Source organism: Molossus molossus, unplaced genomic scaffold (assembly GCF_014108415.1).
Source record: "Molossus molossus isolate mMolMol1 unplaced genomic scaffold, mMolMol1.p scaffold_m16_p_19, whole genome shotgun sequence".
In the NCBI taxonomy this organism is placed as follows: Eukaryota; Metazoa; Chordata; class Mammalia; order Chiroptera; family Molossidae; genus Molossus; species Molossus molossus.
This window is the reverse complement of record NW_023425354.1, coordinates 49,642,367-49,665,394: the sequence shown is the minus strand read 5'-3', so window position 1 is coordinate 49,665,394 and position 23,028 is coordinate 49,642,367. Positions and strand designations below refer to the sequence as shown.

The 23,028-nt window shown below is 59.4% G+C and overlaps 1 protein-coding gene across 1 annotated transcript in view; it reads right to left on the bottom strand.

The window, feature by feature from the left end:
• NTN1 (netrin 1) overlaps positions 1-23,028 on the bottom strand; it is a 174,120-nt gene that overhangs the window by 4,848 nt on the left and 146,244 nt on the right. The window contains 1 exon segment of the mRNA XM_036269041.1: positions 10,822-10,896. Within this exon segment, the coding sequence (XP_036124934.1) occupies positions 10,822-10,896 (75 nt within the window).

Here is a 23,028-nt window from a genome sequence, read left to right as displayed (position 1 = left end):
CCAGGCAGGCCAGGGCCTTGCCCAGCCCTGAGGAGGCCTCTCAGCTGCTGTTGACTGCACCCCCAGCCGCAGTGCAAGGCACCTGCGTCCTTCACAGGAGCACACCTCAGCTCCCTTCCCAGCGGGCCTCAACCCCACAGAACCCCGTGCAGGGACTGTCAGCCATCAAAGGCAGCCTGCGACGTGGGAAGCTCCGAGTCCCTCTCTGCACTTGATCCTTCCAAAGTGGGTGTGTGGCCCTGTCCTCTGCCCCATTCATTCAAAGCCGGCCGCTCTCTCTCCCCAGCTCCAGCCCTGGCCCTGGAGACGGAGCCGTTAGCTCTGGGCCCTGCAAGGACCGGGCATCACCACCACCTTGGACACTTAGTGGCAGGAGGCAGCTTCGGGCGGACTGATGCCCCCCCTCCCACTGCAGAGATTCTGGAGAACCCCCCCCCCCCCACGTGAGGGGTATACAGTTGTTGCTTATTCATCTGCTGACCCAGCCCACCTGAGACACAACTGCTGGGGCCAGCCTGGGGGAGGGGCCTTGGCACAGGCCCCTGGGGGGCTGGTTCCTCTCCTCACAAGCCCTGAGTGCTGGGACACCTCTGTAGGGAGGCTTCCTGCGTCCTGGAGGTCTCCTAGATTTACGGGCTGCTTGGAGCAGGCCCCCAGGGGCTTCCCAGCAGCGGCCCCTCCCAGACAGGCTTGGGTGGTCAGCCCTCGCCTCCCCCGCCAGCCATACCTTCCTGTTGGGCCAGTCCAGCCATGGAAGGCTTGTCACCCACCTGCCTCAGAGACAGCAGCCAGGATGAATGGGGGAAGGACACTAACCCCATAGAAACCATTAAAACCGCGCAGCCCCATAAATCCCCCGGCACAGAAAGCATGTCAGGAGCTGCAGCTGCTATCATAAAACGCAGCTCTGACCACATGTTTCCCTCCCCTGTGAAGGTAGGAGCCGCGCAGCAGGGCCAAGTCCTGTTCCCGGGGAAGCAAACCTGCAGGGCCGGCGACCAGGGAGCCCGTGGGCTGCAGGGAGGGGGCCGAGCCCACCAGGGAGTCTCAGTGGCCCCACCCAGTCCCCCTTCTCCCCCCCAGGTGGAGGCCAGGGGCTCACTGTGGCCAGATCCTGCCATCAGCCACAAACACTGCCCCGTGGGAATCCTCAGGAATCCGGGGGCTGTCACCTCCTCCCACACCCCCAAAGGCAGGGACACCCAACTTCGAGCTGGCTAAAGGTTTCCCTTTTTCCCCCAAGCCAAGGGAGGAATGCCCGTCTGTCTCTCAGAACCAGCGGCAATGTGGAGGCTGCCCTGGTTTGAGGCTCCAATCTTGGGAGGGATCGGGGCCAGGTGCCTGAGACCACCTGACTCTGGGACCCCCAGAGAACACCAGGAGATGTGGGAAAGAGAGGGCCAAACTCAAGACGACATCAGTCCCGTCCCCTGGACATGGTCGAGGTCTGGCCGCCCTGTGGAGGAGAGGCCCGGGCGGGCCCAGCTAGGCGCCCTCCTCGGGGGCTGGGCCCTCTAGACAACGCCCCAAAGGAGGGAGAGCCCGCCACCCAGGGAGGAACTGAAGGCCCCGGGGGCTCCGAGTGCAGTTCTGCCCCCAGCCTGGGCACAGACAGAGCTGCCAGTGTCTTGGGGGGGGACTCCCCTCCCCAAGGGCCTCACAGCCTCACGGGATGCCCCACTACCCACGCCTGCTCCTGGGCTGGCGGGAGCACCCGGCCCGCTCCCTCACCCGCCCACACCCAGAGGGCCTGCTGGCTGTGCGGCTGGGGACCACCTGGCTGGAGAGGTCAAGCAGTGAGCGGCCCCCACCCCTCAGCATCCATGGGGTCCCAGCGAGAGGGTCAGCTTCCCCCACATGGCATCAGTCCAAGCCCTGTATCACCCCAAGTCCCTCAGGGCCCCTCTGGTGTAGAGGGGCTCTGGCTACAAATGTATACGTACAACCTACTCCACGGTGCAAGTGGGGCCCATCTGGAGCCCCAGACGGCAGTCCTGGCCACAGCCATTTCCCCGGCGAGCCCCCAGCCCCCGGCGAGCCCGCCGCAGGAGAGAACAGCCCTCGTCCCGCCGGGCTGACGCTTCCAGCCCGCCCTCAGGACGTGCGTGCAGCCTGTCCGTCCTGGGAGCCCCTCGTGCTCCCCTGACCACCACCCTGAGGATGAAACTGCTTCTCTAAAGGGACCCAAGAGAGGGGCTCAGGCCCAGACCCGAAGCAGGATCCAAACTGGACACCAAAGCCCTGCTGGGGAGGCCACAGCCCGGGGTGACCCTCCGCTGCCAGTCACCCGGGGGATCAGCTGTCCACGAGCACTTGAAAAGGTGTTCCCCTCCTCGGCCACACCGCAAGCTCGTGGCCGGGGGGAGGGTGTGGTGGCCTCGGGTGTGGTACTGCGCCTGTCCCAATCCCCGTCTCAAGCCCCACAGGCGGGCGGAGCCAGCAGGTGTGTGAAGACTGCCTCCCAGATTGGGCAGGTCTCAAGGAGGGAGCCCCAGGAACAGTGATGGGGTGCTTGGTGCCAAAGACGCTAACCCCAGGGCAAGGGAAGCGTCTGGGCCCACCAGGTCGGGGCCGCTGGCAGCCCCTCTGAGCCCAGCAGGGATGTGAGACCTGCTCAGTGACTCCGGAGACAGGTCCCTGGGCAGCGGGCAGGGACAGGACAAGTGTCTGGCTGTCAGAAAACACGACCTCTGTCCCTGCCCCAAGTGCACCAGCCTCCCGGCACCTTGGACAGATCCCCCGACCCCCAGCCCCTCTGAGCCTCAGCGTCCACATCTGTGAAATGGAAGCAGATACCGTTCATTAGAGGGCCCCTTAAAGCCTTCCCTACGCACCCACCCCCCCTCCTAAAAGCAGGATGTCCAGAGGAGGGAAAGCAGAGTGAGGAACAAGTCAGAAGGCAGCTCCAGCGAGGGGGACAGAGGACTGGGAGCTGCCGGAACCCCAGGTCAGGCCGCAATGGAGCCGCCGCCCTGGAGCCCGCTGGGAGGGGCCGAGGGCAGAGGCCTGGCTCTCAGCTCCCCAGCCGTGGGGATGGAAGTCAGGGCGCCAGGAAGGGCTGCCGTGCTCCCCACCCACCCATGGCAGAGGCCCCCATCAATGCAGCACCCTGGGGGCTTTTATGTCACACTGTCGCTGGGGCCCACCAGCCCTCCCTGCCCAACCTGGTGGTCACCCACACTGAGACCCTAGGCTGACTCATGTGGTCCCGGCTCCACATCTGGCCTCCATATGGGGCTGGTACTCCCGGGGGGCAGGGGAAGGTCACATCTGGTGGGGAAATCGGAGGACCCCAGGGGGCCAGTGACCCCCAGGGAAGGGTCAGAGAGCCTCTGAAACACCATGACCCGTGCTGCCGGCTGGTCTGAGTCCTGCTGCCCGGAGCTCCGGGCAGTGCTTGGGGGTAGGGGACTGGCCTCTCCCGGTCACCCACCAGCTGCCTCCTGGCCTCGGCCAGGGTCCTGCCAACTGCCCAGCTCCCCAGGCAGCCCTCTGTTTGGGGGAACAGTCCCCAGAGGGCTCCTCTAACACGGGTACTCCACCCAGCCCTGGTCACAGCTTGCTGCGGACGCAGGGACTGTCTCTAGGATGTGACCGGTAACCGCCAGCCGGTTCTCCGCATTTGAAGGGATTGGTCTTGGTCAGAATAGCTACTGACCCCAAGGTCACGAAAAGGAAGGGGAAGGGGTGCAGACGGGGCGGCCCTGCGTGCCCTGGGCTAGTGGAGAAAGAAAGGCCGGAGTGTGAGGCTCCTGCTCATCTGGTTCCCAGCCCCAGGAGCTGGGCAAGGGCCCAGCCGTCCACCATCCCCGCCAGCACCATAGCCGGGCCCAGTCGTTCCCGGCCTCCGCTGGGGTTGGTCCCCGTCCTCCACTGTGTCCTGCCATGATCTCCCTCTACCACGAGCCCGGGCCCCTCGCCAGAATGGCTGTGCCAACTACACCTCTGCCACCACCCCCGACATCCCTGAGATGACACCCACCACCTGGCTCCATCGTCTCCCCTAGTCCCACCACCGTGACAGCCACCTCAGCGGCACGGTGACCTGGATGAAGACGCCTCTGTGGCCTCCCCCGAGGCCCATCAGGAGCTGAGAGTCCAGGGCCGAGAGGGAGCCGGTTCTCAGCCTGGGCTCCTGACCGTGGGCATGTCCCTCTTGTTGCGTCTCAACCTCCACTGAGCAAAACAAAGTCCTGCCTCACAGGTGCTTCTGAGGATTCAAGAGGGAAGAGAGTGAAGGCCGCGAGGTGCCCGGTCCAGGGCATGCTGGGGAGGGAACAGTCACCGGCCTGGGAGTCTCCTCTCGGGTCTCTCTGCCCAGGAGGTTCCGGGGCACACAGGCGGGTGCTGTGAGCCCAGGTCCGGCTCTGCCACGGGGCCCCAAGAAAGCACACGTGAACTCACAGCCCAGCAAACCCAGGTTCGCCCCACAGGTGCCAACGGGCCTTCCCCTGTGCGCTGTGCCCTCGGCAAGGACACTGTGGGGTCTCAGGAGGGAGGCTCAAGACAAATCCTCCTGTGAAAGGCATTCTGATTTTTCCATCTGGTGGTGCCAAAATGCCTTTCAACAAAAGGGGTGACTAATAAACATTTCTGGGAACGAATAATTTTTCCAAGAACTGGCAAAAGCAAGATGACCTCACCTTTCAGATGGGAGCTGTCTCCCACCGTCTGAACCTCGGGGGAAGGAAGAGGGCGGCGGCACCCAGGCCACCTGAGGCGGGCTGGGAGTGGGCCGGAGCCCCAGCGTGAGCTGAGCCGCTGTCCGTGGGCTCAGAGTGGTTTCCGGGCATGAGCGGGGACATGGCTGCTGAGGCCCACACTGGCCTCTCCCTGACCCCGCCTGCACCCAGCACCCACAGTGCTCTTCTTCCTTTCCCAGCCCGTGTCTACTTCCGTGCTTAGAGAACTTCCCCCCATGCCTGGGAGCCCTGCTTTGTCCTATGAACACTGGCTTTGGGCCCCCTCCTCCAGGAAGCCCTCCCTCCCCACCCTGCAGGGAGGACGGCTTATGTCCTGCTTATACCCCCTCAGGCTGGGGCCCAGTCACACACCGCCTTCCATGTCCTCGTCTGTGTGTCTGCACCCCTCCTAGACCATAAGCCTGTGTCCCCTCCATACCTGTAAGCTTGGCACCCAGAATGGGCGCACAGCAGGCAATCGAGTCTGCGAGGAGGGAAGAACCGGGGGTGGGCATGGGTATGTGAGCGAGCAGGACTCCTTTGGCTATGCACTGCTGTGCATGTGCGTGTGGGAGTGTGTGTGTCTGTGAGTGACTGTGTGCATGGGAGTATATGTGTGTGTGACTGTGTGCATGGGAGTGTATGTGTGTGACTGTGCACATGGGAGTGTATGTCTGTGTGTGACTGTGTGTGCACATGGGAGTGTATGTGTGTGTATGTGCATGGGAGTGTATGTGTGTGTATGTGCATGCGCATTTGAGTATATGTGTCTGTGTGTGAGTGACTGCACATGGGAGAGTGTGTGCCTGTGCGCATGGGAGTATGTGTGTGAGCACATGGGAGTGTGTGTGTGTGCGCATGGGAGTGTATGTGCATGCGCATGGGAGTATATGCATCTGTGTGTGTGTGCACATGGAAGTGTATGTGTCTGTGTGTGCACATGGGAGTGTGTGCATGGGGGTATATGTGTCTGTGTGAGTGACTGTGCGCATAGGAGTATATGTATCTGTGTATGCATGGGGGTATATGTGTCTGAGTGTGCGCATGGGAGTGTATGTGTGTGTGTGCAAATGGAAGTGTATGTGTCTGTGTGTGTGCACATGGGAGTGTGTGTGTGTGACTGCACATGGGAGTGTGTGTGTGTGACTGCACATGGGAGTGTGTCTGTGTGTACACATGAGTGTATGTGTGTGTGCATGGGAGTGTGCGCACATGCGTGGGTGTGTGTGGGAGTGCCTTGCACAGCAGCTGTGAGATGAGGGAGGTTGTGCAGACAGGAGGAGGTGAGTGAGGACCGCCAGCTCCTCCGAAGGAGCACAGGGACAAGATGACGGAAGAGGCAGGAAGGGAGAAGGCAGTCGGGAGGCTAAGGGGCAGGGCCTGGGGAGGAGTGGAGGGGCCTGGGGGCCAGCCCAGCTGGAAGGCCCAGCCTGCGGGGGTGAGGGCAGAAGGTCAGAGCAGCGCCCCTTCCACACCATGTCGGCAGGGAGGTTACAAGTGGGTGTTTCCCTTGGTCAGGCCTGGCCCAACACCTTCACACGACACGTGCTTGGGAACAAAGTGCCGTCTGCCATCCTGGTCGCCTTGACCGCCGGCAGAGGCTCTGGAGCCCGGCTTGCAGGACGTGTGCCACCGCCGGCGCCGGGCATCGACGCGCTCCGCCTGCACGCACACGCTCGCACACGCCACACAGCACACCCCCTCGGAGCACCTGTGAACAGACGGCCTCTCCGAGCCTGGGTTCCTGGGAAGTTGGCAGGAATTGCTCTACACTTGAAAATAACACAGACTGTTCCGTGACCAGCGGTCCCACTTGGCTCTCCCACGGGCGCTGTCGAGCATCTGCAAGGTGAGCGGATTCCCCTAGAGGGCAACAGAGGGCTGAGGTCCCCAGAAGGGGGCAGCAGTGACAGTGTCCCAGGGACCCTGTCCTTGGAGAGGGCACCTGGCGTGGCAGAGCCGTGATCTGGCTCACCAGGAAGGACGTCAGGTCCCCTTCGTCACACCTCCATTGACAGATGAGGACACTGAGGCCCAGGCTGGGGAGGCGCCCTGTCCCAAGTCACAGAGCAGAGCAGGAACTTGTGTGTCCAGCCTGGGCCAATGCCCCTTCCCCTACAGAAGACATGGAACGGGCCACCCTTCCGTCCTGGGGTCCCTCCGGATGAATGTGAGAAGCATGGAGGGGCGTGGTCCTGAGCCCCCCCTGCAACACTTTCCTCCCCAACTCTACCCAGGCTGGTCCCTCCCTTATGGGCAAACATGCCCGAGAGAACACAGGGCAGGACCTGTGCACCCCAAGCCAGCCCCCAGCCTTTTGTCCACTGCCGCTGCCCAGGTCAGCGAGCCCCAAACCCTGGCTGCACAAACGCCGCCCTCAGACTCCTGAGCTGGCCCTGGAGGAGGGGCCTGCTCTTCCCCCAGCAGGGGCAGCAAACCCGAGGTTCTAATTAGCAGCGTCTGGAACATCCAAGTGCCCTGTCTGCAGGTGAAGGAAATGTGTTTCCTAATTGGCTCCCTGCCGGGTGTCAGTCAGAGCGTAGAGATTATGCACCTCCTCCCCACCCTCCTTGCGTGGCCTGTGCTGGGGACTCACTTCCTCCCAACCCCCAGCCAGCCCCCTTCCTGTCTTCCTGCTCATCTTCCCCTGGGCTGGCCCAGGTCTGCTCTGGGTGTGGGAGGGGAACCCCTATTCACACTTCTCTCAGGGGTCCAGGATCCCAACAGGATCAGGGAATAGTCTCCCCAAGATCCCGCAGAACTGAGTCAAGACCAGGCCCCAGCCCCAGAGCCAGGCCTGCAAAGGCTGCTGGGCTGGCTTCCACTGTGCCCGACCCTCGACCCTCGGGGGGCCCTCGGACACCCCAAGGGGCCACTGGCTCCTTCCTCAAGGGGCTTGTCCCCGAGGCCCCGCCCACCCCGCCATGCAGAAGGCCTTGAGGACCCTTCCTGATGCTTCTGTTCCCCTCCTGCCTGAACACACAGGCCGAGATGCTAAGTTGGGTGGGGGACTCCAAGACGATCAGGGACAATCCTGGGGACCAGAACCCCCAGTGTTTTTGGGGAATGGGAGGGGAAGAGCCTGTCCTGGCCCTTAAGGCAATGATACAATAGCTTTAGACCTCGTCAACTCCCTGGGGTGGGGGGGATCCCACTTTCCTCCTGCCCCTGATGCTCCTCAAGTCTGGCCTTGCAGCAGAAATTCGGGCGACTAGGCAGGGTGCCTGGCGGGGCGTGGGCAGGAGCAGGGTGGCCCCGATGAAGTCCAGAACGGTGGCACACGGGCTGGCCCTGCCCTGCCGGGCCTTGGACGGGGAGGCCTGGGGGGGGGCGGGCAGGGGCACCCAGAGAAGGGCCTGCGGAAGGAGCAGGAGGCTGGGCCTCCCCTGGGCAAGTGCCCTCACCCAGGGCCAGGGCCCCTGTGCTAATGGAACTGAAGCCCACCCCTTTGACACCCCTTCATGCTGAAAATCCAGGAGGGCATCAGGTGTGAGGGGAGGCGAGGACTGACTCGGAGCGGAGGTCAAGTGGAGCCAGAGGCTGTGCCCACCAATCCCCACCGCAGGGGAGAAGCCCGTTGCCAGGAGGCCCCAGCAGGGACAGGGTGCAGGAGGGCCTGGGGCTCCGCCGGGTCTATGAAGAGGGGGTACCGGGCCCCTTGGGCAGAGACAGGGCCTGCAGCTGGTGGGCGAGGAGGCCAGGAGAGCTCGGGGGGCTGGTGTCCCCCGGAAACCAGGGGTGGGGAAGGTGGACTTCCACGGAGGGTAAGTCAGAAGAGAACAAGACAGGACAGTCAAACAGAACCAGGTGGAAACGGGATCTGTTTTGGTACCTTTTAAATAAAGTTCGATTTTCCCTTTGTTTTCACCCAAAAAAACAACAGGGCTGTGGGTCAGCACCTCACAGAGACTGCTCAGCTCTCTCCTTCTCCCGCCCACCTCCACCGCGGCTACTTACGGTGCTTCGTGCTAACATGAAAACAGCCCGGCCCTGAGCGGCTGCCCTCTCCTTTCCCGTCCTGCCCCTGTCCTGGGCGTGGGGGGAGGGGTGTGGTGAGGGGCACGGGGCACTTGTCCACGACTTGGGGCTCCCAGGGCCTGCAAGGACAGCCGAGGACAGTGGCAGCCCCCAGGCCCTCCTGCCTGAGTCCTCATCCCACAGGGGGCTGCCCCGTCCCCAGCGAACGCCACGCGGGGGCTGGGAGGCCCGAGACTCTGCAGCTCGGGGCCATAGCTCCATCCGGGGCCCCGGGCCTCCCCTGTGGCTGTGGGCCTGGCCCAGAGACTGGACGCCCTTAGCCTTGAAACTACTTCCAGGTTTGTTTTCCAGAGGGAGCTGGACGTTTCGGCACTGCCGTGGGGTGTAAACACTTTGAGGGGCTTTAGGAACCCACTGTGGAACCCCAGAAGGGTCTGAGCAGGGGTAAACACGGCCTGGCCCCTTCTGAATGGACATACAAAGGCTGCGGGGGGGGGGGGGTCGTCTGCTTCATCCTGGGGAGGAGTGCAGCGGGCTCGGGGGGAGTACACGTGTGTGCACGCAACAGGGGAACGTTTCAGAAGTTCTCGAGATTCCTCTTGGCTCCTTCGGGCCCCATCGCTCATTTCATTCTGCTAAAAGGTCCTAACCATTGTCCGTATTAAAGAAAAAAATCCTTACATTAGTTCAAACAGCTGGCCTAGTTGGAACCCCCATGGGGTCAGCTTCCAAGGCCGGCGACCAGACTTCCTGGGTAGGGAGGGACGGGGCGCAGGGCTGGGTGAGGCCTCCTGATGGGGCCCGCCCTTCTCGCCCCTCTTCCATCTCCGTTTCTCCCCTCCTCCTTTCCCACCCCGCTCCTGGGAGCCTGTCAGACGCGAGGCCCCGTGCTGGGCGCTGCCCACGTGTCACAGAGGAGCACTCGGCTCCCACCAGCACCAGGACTGGCCCCAGGCCCCAGGCCCACGGGGGCAGCCCGGCCTGGAGAACTGGCAGAACGAAGAGGCCCCTCCACGTCCCCAGAGGAGCCGGAGTGATGCTGCCCCTGGGGCCACCGGGACCTTGGTGGGGAATTTGCCCGCCAGGGCCAGGCGGAGAGGGGCGGTGAGACCTGGCAGCCCAGGGGTGAGGCGGTGGGCGCAGTGAACTGGGAAGAGGAGGACCAGCCCAGGGCAGCCAGTCCTCCCACATCAGGAGGGGCCCGCGGTGGAAGGCGCCCGCCGGGGCTCAGAGCCCAAGGCCTGCCTCTGGGCTGTGCTCCCTCCCGGCTGGGTCACTGGGACCCCGGCTGCCCACTCAGACGCCCCCGTCTCCACACAGGGGCCCTCGGGCCCTGCCGGTGGACAGTGGCATGATTCTCTTGGGACCTGTTTGCTGTGCTGCTCTGAAGCATCCCGTCATCCCTTCACATACAACTGTCCACGGCCCACAGTTCCCCGCCTCCTGCAGGCTCCCGACCGCCTCCCACCCCCAGGACCAAGTCGGGCTGGGACCCTGGGTCACGTGTGTCTGGCTAGCGAGAACACTCTCAGGGACCAGAAACCACGGGCCGACCCCACACCTCCCACTGGACACAGGAGTCCCAGCCAGTGCTTAAGGAGGTGGGGAAGGGGGGCTCCCTGTCCCCAGGTCGGGGAGAACAGTGTGCCGTGACATGGGGACAGGGCACCCCTTCCCAGTTCAGGGAGCCTGGGGGCTCAGGGGATCCGCAGGGGCTCCCCGGGCTGTCAGCCGGCAGCGCCCTGCGGTTTTGTCCAGACTTCAGGATGTCAGAATGAGCAGCGAGCTGTCCGAAATGCACATTCCCTGACCCACCTCCGCCCTCTGGAGTCAACCCCCCGCAGGAGGTGGCTTCAGGGACCTCACACTGAAGCAGGGACTCCGGCCACATGTCCACAGAATGGATGAGTCCAGGCCCTGGACAGCCCCACTGGCCCGGGCGCCGCCCTACAGGGCTGGGGTGCACACCCGGCCTCACGCCCTGGGGCACCTCGACCTCCTGCCTCCAAGGAGCACGGCGGAAGAAAGGAGAAGTCCTGGGCATGAGATCTGTCCAGCTCGGCTCTGCTCAGTCACAGGGCCTTCATCACCCACACCCACTCAGGGCCACGCGCACCCCAACCCCGCCCCTGGCTGGGCACCAGCCCCCCTCCTCACTCACCATAGTCTTTCTTGCAGTACTTTTTCATGTTAATCTTCAGCTTCCCTTTGGAGGCCTTGCAGTAGGAATCACAGTCTGTAGGGGAGGGCAGAGCACAGAAAAACCTAATTAGGCTGGTGCTGAATAGGCTGGCGGGCAAGTGGGGAGGCCGCCCCCCTGAATACCCAGAGGCCCGTGATACCCATGGGCCAGGCGGGCGGGCGGCCATTCAGGGCAGATCTGGCTTCCAAAGAGGCGCCTGGGACAAAGCCCCCCCCCCCCCCAACTACCCCCTCCAGCCTGACATCCTTTAGCGGCTGCCTGCAGCCCCTTGGCCTCCAGGAGGGGCTCTGGGGGCTCCCGTCTGGTGCCACCCAGGGCTTCTGAGCGCCACGCAGATTCCCCGTTCTTAAGGCGCAAGTGGAGCCTGATTAAAGCCAATAGAGGCCGCATTGTCACCCCGCGCCCCGGGTCTGTGTCAGGCGCTGGCTTTCATGGCGCGGAGCCTCTGGCTGGGGTCAGGCCCCAACAAAAGAGGTCACAGAGGAAATTAGCAGCCCATGAAGTATTAGAAAACCGCTTTGGTGTCCACTCTACTGGAGTGTGCAAATAGAATGCCCCGAAGAGCCCAGTTCTGATGGGCCCCGCTGCTGAGACAGGGCTGCCTGCGCCGGGTATCAGCTCGGGGCGCCCCGGTCCCAGGGCCAGCCAGGCGGGGTGAAGGGCCCCGGGTCTGCCAGAAATCGGCCTGCTTCTCCGGGGATGGCCTGTGGCAGCCTCCAAATGCACACCTCCACCCCAGCCCCCCACGCCCGCCCCGCCCGCCCTTCCTGCCGGCGGGCGAGGTGGTGTCATTCCTTCCCTGGGTCTGTGTCTGGTGGCCGGCCCCCCAGAGGCCCGGTTCATCGTTCCGGCCTGCCCTGCACACTACTGACATGCTGGGCCACATCCAGTTCTCACCACCATTCTTTGAAGTGTGGGTGTTGGTTATAGTCCCATTCTGCAGATACAAAAACGAAGGCTGCCTGCCCAATGCATCCCAGACAGCTAGCACCAAACGTGGGGTCTGAGACGTTAAAAATCACTGCACCCTTGCCCTGGCTGGTTTGGCTCAGCGGTTAGAGCGGCGGCCTGCGGTCCAGAGAGACCTGGGTTCGGTTCCCGCTAAGGGCATGTACCTCGGTTGCTGTTTGTCCCCGGCCCTGGTTGGTCGTGCGGGTGGCAGCCACTCGATGTGTCCCTTCACGTCGATGTTTCTCACTCTCTCTCCCTCCCACTCTATCTGTACAAAAAATGGAAAAATATCCTCGGGTGAGGATAAAAAAAAAAAAAAAAAAAATTATAAAAAAAAAAATCACTGCACCCTTGGCCACACCATGCTGTGTCTCAGTAAACACCCACGGACTCCCCTCTGGGAGTAGGGTGCTAGGCTCGGAGCTGGGGACGAGGGATGACGTGCCAGGCTGGCCTGGGCCGTGGAGAGCCCAGCCTGTTCTAGGGGCAATGACAGCGTGGGCGGTGGAAGTGGGCTGCGTGTATGTCCTGGTGAGGCGTGGGAGGGGGACAACAAAAGTGAAGGGGACACACCCAGACATATATGTGACTGGTCAGGAGCAGCTGCCCCCACCCATTCTGCAGAGTGGAAAACCAAGGCCAAGGTGGGGTGAGGAGGGTTTGCAGGGGAGCACAGGGCAAAGCCAGGGCATGACGTCAGCCTCCCCCGCCACCACCTCCAACCCGTGGCTGAGGTCCGCGGGGAAGATTCAGGAGCACCCCAGAGTCCGTCTCCGACCCCATGGGACGCTGCCACCTCCTTCCAGGTCCTGAGGTGCACTGACGGGCGCCTGAAGCAGCCCATCCCACTGCCCTGGGAGTCACAGCCTGGCAGCTCCCTAAGGCCTCCTAGGCCAGCTTCCTGGCGCCCCCAGTTAGAAACCAGCCTCAGGAACTGAGGAAGAAACAGTCCCCTTGTCTGCCCCCCAAGTGGTTGGAGCCCTTGGACCCCCCACCAGGGTGCCCTGCCCAGGCGCACCAGAGGCTCCAGAGCCGATCCCTCCTGCCAGCTGGCTGGCTGGTTGGTTGGTCACTGGAGGAAGAACCTCTTGGCCTGCAGGGCCTGGGTCATCCAGAGAGAGGGGCCTGCACCCCACCAGGGCCAAGTCCGAGAGGCCAGCTGAGAGGGACGCAAGCAGCGAAACGGCACCGTCAGCACCATCATCACACTGCACTTCTGCTGGGCACAGCGCTCTGGGCACGTCTCTGCCCACTCAGGGACAGATGACGCTCACAGCAAAGCCTCCGCTGTGGCTGAACCCCGGTTGTGCGTAGGTCCTCGTGGTCCTGAGTGAGCCGGCTGGAGTCCCGCCCTGCTCTCTCCACTTAGGGAAGCGAATTGGAATGTAAATGGTGCCGGGTGACGTTGTTCCAGGGACAGCCTTGAATCCGCCCTCGTCACTTTGGCCCCGGCAGTACTTGCATTCGGGTCGGGAGGAAATCCGCGCCCTGCCTCCTCTGCACGGGTCTGGACACAGCCTGTCGCGCGTCAACTATGAGAGCCTCGGAACAACCCCACGAGGAAGGACCAAACCCCTTTAAAGACCAGGAAAGTGGAGTCTGGAAAGGCTCCCGGGCGCCCTCCCCAGAGGCAAGGCGGCCAAGCCCTGCGCCCGCCAAGCCCTGCGCCCGCCTAGCCCAGCACCTCCAGCTCTCCTCCCCCTGCCTCCTCGTGACATCTACAGCTCTTCTTTTTAGAGCCAAGTGTCCACCTGAGACAGGAGTCGTACCAGAGTGTGTGGCATCCATCACTGTCTAATTAGCTGGAGCTCTGGACCCTGCTTGACAAGCTACAGACACCCCCATCACTACCCAGTCTGTGCCTCCGTGAGGGCGGCCGCTCACACATGCGAACAAGGCAGCACAGCTCCCCGCCCTGCCCACCAGCCCCATTCACAGGTGAGGCCGTCTGGCGGCAGAGTCTATACTCCTAACCCCTGGTTCCCAACCTGGACCAAACAGGAGCATTACCCAGAAGCTGCAGAACACACCGATGCCTGACTCCCACCCCCAAGACATTGTCATTGGTTAAGGGGGCAGCCTGAGTGTTCAGACTGATAAGAGTCATCAGGTGATTCTAATGTGCAGCCAGGCCTGGAAACCACTGTCTGAATGAGCTACAGCTGTGGGAGGGGACAGAGCCTCTGCACGCAGACTCGCACGAGCACCCGAGCTGCAGCTGTGGGAGGGGGCAGAGCCTCTGCACGCAGACTCGCACGAGCACCCGAGCTGCAGCTGTGGGAGGGGGCAGAGCCTCTGCACGCAGACTCGCACGAGCACCCGAGCTGCAGCTGTGGGAGGGGGCAGAGCCTCTGCACGCAGACTCGCACGAGCACCCGAGCTGCAGCTGTGGGAGGGGGCAGAGCCTCTGCACGCAGACTCGCACGAGCACCCGAGCTGCAGCTGTGGGAGGGGGCAGAGCCTCTGCACGCAGACTCGCACGAGCACCCGAGCTGCAGCTGTGGGAGGGGGCAGAGCCTCTGCACGCAGACTCGCACGAGCACCCGAGCTGCAGCCGTGGGAGGGGGCAGAGCCTCTGCACACAGACTCGCACGAGCACCCGAGCTGCAGCTGTGGGAGGGGGCAGAGCCTCTGCACGCAGACTCGCACGAGCACCCGAGCTGCAGCTGTGGGAGGGGGCAGAGCCTCTGCACGCAGACTCGCTCGGAGCACCCGAGCTGCAGCCGTGGGAGGGGACAGAGCCTCTGCACGCAGACTCGCACGGAGCACCGGAGCTGCAGCCGTGGGAGGGGGCAGAGCCTCTGCACGCAGACTCGCACGGAGCACCAGCCTGGCTGGATGAGGCGGATTAGCGGGTGCGAGACACCGGAGCACGCACGAAGAGTGCCAGCCCCTGAACACGTGCAGCGGTGTTTCTTTGTGTGGGGGTCCTGTGTCTCTCCTTCCAGTCAGCCAGAAACTCCTGTCTGGTCCGTGTGCTTCTTGCTGTGAAATATTCCCTACTCCCTTACGATCTGCAGCTTCCAGTGTAGGTGTGAGCTAAGAAAACAGAAAGGCTTGCTAGGGTTACGTGTGAAGCAGGTGAACAGGCTCGGGAGGAGGCCGCAAGGCTCTGCTCGGGGAAGTGAACGCCTCTAGCACACGGACACTGCGGCAGCTCCCTGGCTGCTGGGGACGCTTTGTGTTGGTTGTCTTCCAGGGAACTGAGGTCATTGGACGAGTGGTCCTTGGGTGAGGAAAATGTTCCTGCGTTTTCTGCTTTTATCAAACACACACAGAGCTGCTGAGGCTGCTTCAGGACGGACCAACCACGGCTCTACCGTGCGGCTCTGACTCCTTCAACATGGCATCTACTTGGCAGCCGCCCACGGAACCTCTGCTCGCTTGGTTCCCACACAGCTCCGAAGACAATGAGAAAGAGAGTGAAAATTCACACTAATGCCAAAAACGGAACTGATAGATGACCCAGGGTTGGGATCTGGGAGCAATCTCTATTAATTCAAGGCAGATGGTGGAAGAAGCGAAACCTGTCCAGGTTTTACCTCCGGACACAGTTCTTTGTCTGAGGAACAGAAAGAGCCTAAAACGGGGGAAAGACAGAGAACAGCAGAGAACAAGTGGGCAGGAAGCGGGCAGGGCACTGGTGCCGCGGCCCCCTTCAGGGCGGGGAGGCTTGAGGAAGGGCAGGGACCGGAAGGACCGTGTTTGCAGTAGACGCTTGAACCTGCACTTGTGTCCACGCTACTGATGCAGAGAATGAGAAACTCCGGCAGAGGAGGCAGAAGACCCACCTCCAGGGAGCAGAAGGGAATCGAGGGAAAAGGCCGGGAAGAATGAGGAGCTGGAGACGGACCTGCACACATTCCCGTCATCCAGCTTGGAGCCGCGACGGGAATCCAGCTGTCACACTAGTGCAGGGATCTGCCCTTTTTTTTTTTTTTTTTTTTTTTTTTGCCAAGTGCCAAAAGTAAATATTTTAGGCTTTGCAGGCCATACGGTCTCGATCACAGCTATTGAAACTCTGCCGCCACCGCTGAAAACAGTCATAGACGATGCGTAAGCGCATGAGTATGGCAGACTGAAACGATTCTAAAAGGACATCCTCTGTGAAACAGGAAGACAAAGCCGTAAGGGATGACGAGGCTAGGCCGAAGAGCTGAAGACACAAAAACCTGGAAACCCAGTAGCACAATGAAAATCCACGTTGGAAGCAGTAAAGAAAAATGATACCAGAGAAGACACTGGAGAAGTTCTCCCAAAACATACAGGGAAACCTTAGGGACACGGAAGCCACGAAAGAGAACGTGGTAAGGGTGTGAGGGAGAGTGCTGGGCTGCCATGTAATCGGGGCAGAACTGCCGTGGAGGCCAAGTGGAAGAGAAACAATACTCAAGGACAGGATTCCTGAGCGAAAGACAGACCTACGTATGCACAAAAAAGGGCTCACCGAATTTTTTTCAAATCAAGGAAAAGATGCCAACACCCAGACATATCTTTGCAAAACATAGAAAATACCAAGATGAGGAAAAAATACATAAAGAGTAAAAATCAAGAAGCAGCAGCAGTTGGCCAGATAACTTATGAGGCAATGTCTATAGGTCTCGAGGAGGGAAAAGTTTGTGATCAAAGAATTTTATACCTAGCTAGATTGTCTTGTATATATGCTGGGCATGATAAATAAAAGGCATTCTCAAGTGTGCAAGGGTTCCGAAAATATTCCGATCATGTATCCTTTTTGAGAGACAATATTTGAGAATACTTTCCAACCATGAAATGAATAAAAAAAAAGGAAAATGGGGGGAAAGTCATAGAATGAACATACCGGTGGAGAGAGAGCACTGAAACACTCAACACAGAGATTTCAAATTTGGTTCTAAAGCAGAAAGCAAGTATCAAAGTAACTTTAAAATGTTTCAAAGGGAACATAAACAATGTATGTGTAAATAACTATAAAATTTTGATCATACTAACTTTCTGTTAATGGGATCTAAAAATGATCTGAAACTTTAGATTAGATTAACAAAAACTAAGAAGTACAATGAGGTAGGAAATACAACTCTTGTCTTAAGTGGCAGAATGTGAACAGTGCTATTTCAAGCTTTACTCTGACCAATAAGAGCTATCAGATCAAAGAGTGCTCTTTGAAGAACCACAAACACCAGAGAGGGTAGCAAATAAATTATAGGTGATATGCCGAAAGAAAAAAGAAAAAAGAAAAAAACAGGAAAAGTGAAATACATAAAAAGCAACTGTGATAAATTAATAACAGTAGAGACTATCTAAAAACAAAACAATGACTATAAATAAATGCAGTTCTATTGAAAATCTGATCAAAGTATTTAAATAACTTTTTCAGAGGGACATAACTCCATAAAGCAAATTTTTTAAGTTTACAATTAAGAAGTTGTAAGCTCCTAAAAGAATGTTTTGTGTGGAATAACAGCTTATTGAAATACATTAAATAAATACTGTTAGAAATACAAAAAGGAACAGACAGAAACACATAAGTGTAAAAGAATGCTATATTAATTCCAAGGAGCTGAAATTGTACAGACCACATTTCCTGACTACGATGTAATAAATAGTATTTATTTTAGGCAAAAAAAGAGAAAGAAATGAAAATAAATAAAGTGTATTCGATTCTAGAAGTTAGAAACAAGCAAAGCGAAACCTGAAGCAGGAGAAAAGAACAACAGACATATATTAATAAAGTAAAAAAAAAAAAGAAGAAAATCTCAAAAGTTTCAAATACACCCAAATTGATTCTCAATAAAACCCCCAAACCAACCAACTAAAAACAAGAACAACAGAAAAACCAGACAATACACTGTCATGTCTAATTATGAATAAAAGACAGAAAACACACACATTGGGAAGTAAGGAGAAGGGGAGCTTAACCACAATCTAAAGAAGACTTTACAAATTCCAAGGCTGTTGTGTGTAACTTTAGGCTGAAATCTTGGACATCGGAATGAAATACATCATGGAAGTGACCAAGCTGAACTGAAGGAGCGAGATCACATCTGAAGAGATAAATAATCTTAAGAAATCTCTGGATCCAGACGGTTTCAAGGCGGAGTCCATGTGAACATTTAAAGGACACCTCCTTTTCATGCTGTCGATCTAGTAAGAAACGCAAAAAAGATGGACCACACGGAAGTGCCCCAAATCCATCATTTTTCAACTGGAAAAAACAGCAGTTTCCTATGGTTCAACCCTAACGTAAAAGCTAGCATAGGCGTGTACACACAGACCCTGCAGATCAGTTGACTGACCTAATTTACCAAATAGTTCCCAATATTTTATGCCCAGCAGGCTCCCGTCCTCACTGGACCAGCGGTGGGCCCTGCCTGCCCTGGCTCCACACCAAAGCAGTGAGTAGGGGAGAGCCACTAGCCCCCTGCCCCCCACCCTCAGGGGCCCCTCCGGGGCTCCGACCAAGGGTGCAGGTGAATACCGGAAGATGTGCAGGGCCTGCACCCATGCCACCGCCACTCCCAACACGACGGGAGCTGCCAGGGAAGAGCAGGGGGACCGCCTGGCTCCCCGCGGGCGGCTCTGTCCAGGGAGCTGCTGAGACCTGAGGCTGCCATCTGCGGATCGCAGCAGGCCCATCCTGGCTGGCTGGCTGGCGTCCTGGCTCCCCCTGGGGGCAGCCAACCCTCCCTTTTATTCCTCCCACCTGCTCCACTGACCAACCCACAGCCAAGAGCCAAGAGGGGGCCTCGCCGGCCCAATCCCAGTGGCCAAGCCCCTCCCTCCTCTCCCTCCACCTTGAGTAGCTGGCCCCTCCGGTCGGCCTCCTGTGCCCAGGTGCCAAAAAGCCTGCTGGGCAGGAGCGCTGGGCAGATCGAAGCTCATCTCCGAGCATATGGCAGGCGGGGCCGTGCTCCCTGGCTGGGGCCGGGGCGTGTCATCTGGCGCCTCCCTTGGAGCAGGGCAGGAGCCGGCCAAGCTCGCTCTGGGCGGCACCACTGCCTCTGCTTCTGGGCTGTGGGCTCCGGAAGGTAGGGCCGGGCGGGTAGTGAGCAAGGAGCACCCAGCTACAGGGTCCATCCCAGGACAGAGACCTGGAGGGCGACGTGAGCTTCAGACTCCACTGGCTGGGTGCAGGGGAGGGGCTCCCGGTCCCCCTGTCACCCCCCGGCCTGCAGTAAAAGAGTTCCAGGGGTGCCCTGCTGGCTCCATCCATCTTGGCTGGGCCCCTGCCCACCAGCAGGTGACAAAAGCCAGGTCAGCCCAGCCTGCCCACAGCATGTGCTTTGGCTCCCTCAGACCTGGGGCCACCGAGCTGTGTGGAAGTCCTCAGGCCGGAGGCCAGTGTTCAGTGCGCGCGACGTCCCAGATGCTGCGGCCATGCACGGTTCCCCATGGCCGTCACGGGCTGCCGACGGAGCAGCACTCCCTTGGAAGCCACTCTTACCTCTGGGTCCTAGATACAGGTGACTAACGACCCTCCCGTGGTAAGACTGCCTTGTTCGTACCCTCACCCACAGGTACCTTGCCCAGGGCACGGCTACTCTCTGGGAGAGCTGGGGTCCAAGGCGGCTCTTGAGCACCCACACGTCCCTCGAGACCTATGCCAGTCTCACCCACGCACTCGGTCACCTCCAAGCCCTACCTGCCTCAACAGCGTAATGCCCACTGAACTCTGAGCTCTGGCACACAGGAAGGCCAAGCCTCCCCCGCCCAAACACACACACAAGGCAGTGCCTAACAATATACTGGCAGAGCAGCTGGGCCTTGCAACATGAGGTGCCTTGCAACCTATGGGGGCAAAAAACTGAAAAAAAATCTTATGTTTGCAACATAGATAGCAAAGGACTATTGTCTTTAATATATAAAGAGCTCTCCTTAGTCAATAAAGAAAGACAAGTGACCTAAAATTCAAAGGAGAGGTACAAGTAGTTCATAAAAGAGGATAAAAGGGGATAAGGAGAAGTAACAATGTTCAATCTCAAATAATCTGAGCAACGCAACTTAAGTCAACAGGAACACAGGACCTTTGTCAGGCAAACTGGCAGAAGCAGACTAACACTCACTTTCCTGAGTGCAACTGGCACGGCAGAGCGCCCTCCCGCGGTGACACGGCGCAGGCGGAGAACGGGCAGCGAGGGGGCGGGGAGGAGAGGATTCCAGAGCTATGCAGGCCAGTCTGAGGGGCACACCCGGGGCAGGAGAGGGCCAGGCAGGTGTGAGGAACCAATGGAAGGGGAGGCTGGAGCGGGTGAGGGGCCCCCAGAGAGAAGGCTGCGTGGTTTGCAAGGGGCTTGTCAACCATGCCGGGGGTGGCTTTCATTCTAGAAGAATACACCATGCACGGAAGCACTGGGTGATGGGACCACGTCTGGGTTGTCTTATCTGTATTTTTCATTTTACTGCAATGAGGATACAACAATGTGGTTAAACCTCTGAGTGAGTCTCTTCTTCCGGGAGGACGGAAACCACATCCTTATGGGTGGCGGGGTGTATTTACCATGGTGACACTTGTATTTCTGACCAACGGTTTCTGCTGTTGACAGTGCTGTGTGTGCATGTGCATGTGTGCGTGTGCGCGTGTGTGCACGTGTGCGTGCATGTGTGTGGTTTCATCCTCTCCCGTCCACAAACGCTCATTCCAAGGGACAAAGGCAAAGTGAGCCGCCAGCCAACAGTGTGCAGGGGGAAGCGGCTGGGAGTGAGGACGCTGCTCTGGCCAGGGGTGGGGGGAGCTCCCGAGCAGGTAACACAGGGCTGAGGCCTGAACACTGTGAGGACGCAGGGCTAAGACGATCTGAGGCGAGAGGACCGCAAGCAGGGCGAACAGCATGTGCAAAGGCCCGAAGGCAGGATCAAGCCCGGCACAGGCCAGGGACCGGGTGCAGCTGGGGTGTCTTGCAGAGTGACAGCAGAGAGGAGCAGAGACAAGTCTCAGCCTGAGTGGGCCGTGTGGGGCTGGATATGGTTTGGATTCTACCTTAAATGTAATGTAAAGCCACCAGAGAGTTCTAGCCGGGCCTGGGTCACACCCGAGGTTTCGGGAACACGATCTCTCCCCTCTACTGTAGTTACAAAGAACTGCTTTCCGAGCTCAGACACCGAGACTGCCTGCGGCCCCAGGGACCGCCTTCTTCTCAAGGGCTGCAAGCAAACAGGCTGGCGGAGAGGTACAGCCACGCAGGCTTCACGCTGCTGAACCAGCACTGGGTCCTCCTCCCACGCCCAGCCGGGGGCCGGGGACTCCGCTGGGAAGAGCAGGGGCTGGTGCTCCCCTTTCTCAGTCCTTCCCGAGGAGCCAACCGCGGAGACAGCTTCAAACATCAGGCCTGGGCCCATTCTCCTTTCTCCCCAAACTGCAAGCCTCAAGATTTCCACTTTAGATCCCCTTATTCAAAGACCCCTCGCAGCTACCAGGCCGTGTCCCCACTGCACGGAGAGTAATTGTTTCCTGTGCAAAGGGATCGCATCCCCAGCCCTGACCACTCCGAGCCTGTTTCCCCATCGGTGAAACGGGGTAGCAGTGATAACAGCTGTCCATGTTTCTAGGGTTTCGGAGGAAATAACTGTGGTGCGGCAAGAGTGATAAGGGACGCCGGAGACGGTCTCTCAAGGAGCTGACCTTCCCGCTGGGACCTGGAGGGGACGCTGCTGCTCACTGGCTGTGGTGAGCTCCAGGCGGCTCCGGAGGCCCTGCTGAGTGGACAGCAAATGACAGCAGAGCCTCGGGGAAGTGGGGCCCCACCGGTGGGCTCCATGAGGCCAGGAAGGGAGCTGAGCTCTGAGGTGGACTGGCCAGCCCAGTTCTCAGCTGAAACTATGCAACTAACCCAAACCACGAAGCCAGCTGGTGCGGTGGGGTCTGAGCAGTGGCGCCCCCAGAGCTCCCGGGCTGTGCTAGACCCAGAGCCAGGCGGCAAGCCAGACAGAGGAGGGGGCCGGATGACCGACGGCAGGTCCGCAGCCAGGACCTTGTCTGTGCCCAAAGTCCACGGCCTCGGGACACGGGCTCTGTTCTCATCTCCTCCATTCCGGTGATCGGTGCCCGAATCCTACCCCTGCGGACTATCCGGAAAGAAGAGAACCACACCCCACGGGCACTGGAGAACCAGAGCCACAGGTTCGGCTGCCGGGGCCTTTCCCCTCGGCGGCCTTCCTCTCTGCTCCCAAGCATCCCGGGACCCCTGTGTTTTTAGCACCCGCCTCGGGGCCTGGAGCTGTCTGCCTCCTCTCCTAGAGTGTGGTCACCACCAAATGCTCATCGAACCCCCTGGAACGTGAAGTCTGGGCCCCCATGTGACCATGAACATGGGGGTGTAAAATAAGCTGATAAGTTGCTCCTGTGAGATACCAAGACTGCTTGGATCAACAAACCCCCAAACACAGGCTCCCCGAATGAAGGACACAGTCAGCACCTTTGCGATTATTCTGGTGACCGTCCCCCCCGCCCCGGGAGAAAGCCTGGGTGAAGGGCTTACGCGCCTCCTAAACGGCTGAGCTTTCTGACAACAAAGAGGGCGTGAGTGGGCTGGGGAGGCCCTGGGTGGGCTGGGGAGCCCCTGGGTGGCCTGGAAATCGGGAGGCCCAGACGACACGCAGGGATGAGCAGCAGCCTCGAGCTCCGGCCTCAGGGCCGTTCTGCACATCGTGGCTGCTGTTTGGGGGTCTGGAGCGTCCGCTGGACAGCCTGCCTCCGCCTGGAGCCAGGATACAACCCACCGCACTGGTGCGGACAGCTTGTCTCAGGACACGATGAACTCCAGGGCTGCGGGCCGCCGCACGGCAGTCAGCACGTGGGCTACGGAGGAACAGAATGCTGGTTCCGTGCCCTGGTCAGTTTGGTTCAGCACTTAGAGTGTCAGCCTGTGGACCAAAAGGTCTTGAGTTCAATTCCCAGTCAAGGGCACGTACCTGGGTTGCAGGTTTGATCCCTGGCCCAGGTAGGGGTCATGTAGGAGGCAACCAATGAGTTTCTCACATCGATGTTTCTCTCTCTCCCCCCATCCCTTCCACTCTATCTGAAAAAGCAATGGGAAAATATTCTCGGGTGAGAAATAAAAAAAATAAAAAAAATGCTGGTCCACGACTTTCGAGCTGTGTGTCCCTGAGCACGTGACTGCACCTCTCTGAACCCCAGATTCCTCATGTATTAAATGGGATAAGAGCGTGTAATTCTCTGAAGTCCTAGCGAGATGAAGCCAGACGTGATAAGCTCTAAAAAATGTTAGCCATCATTAT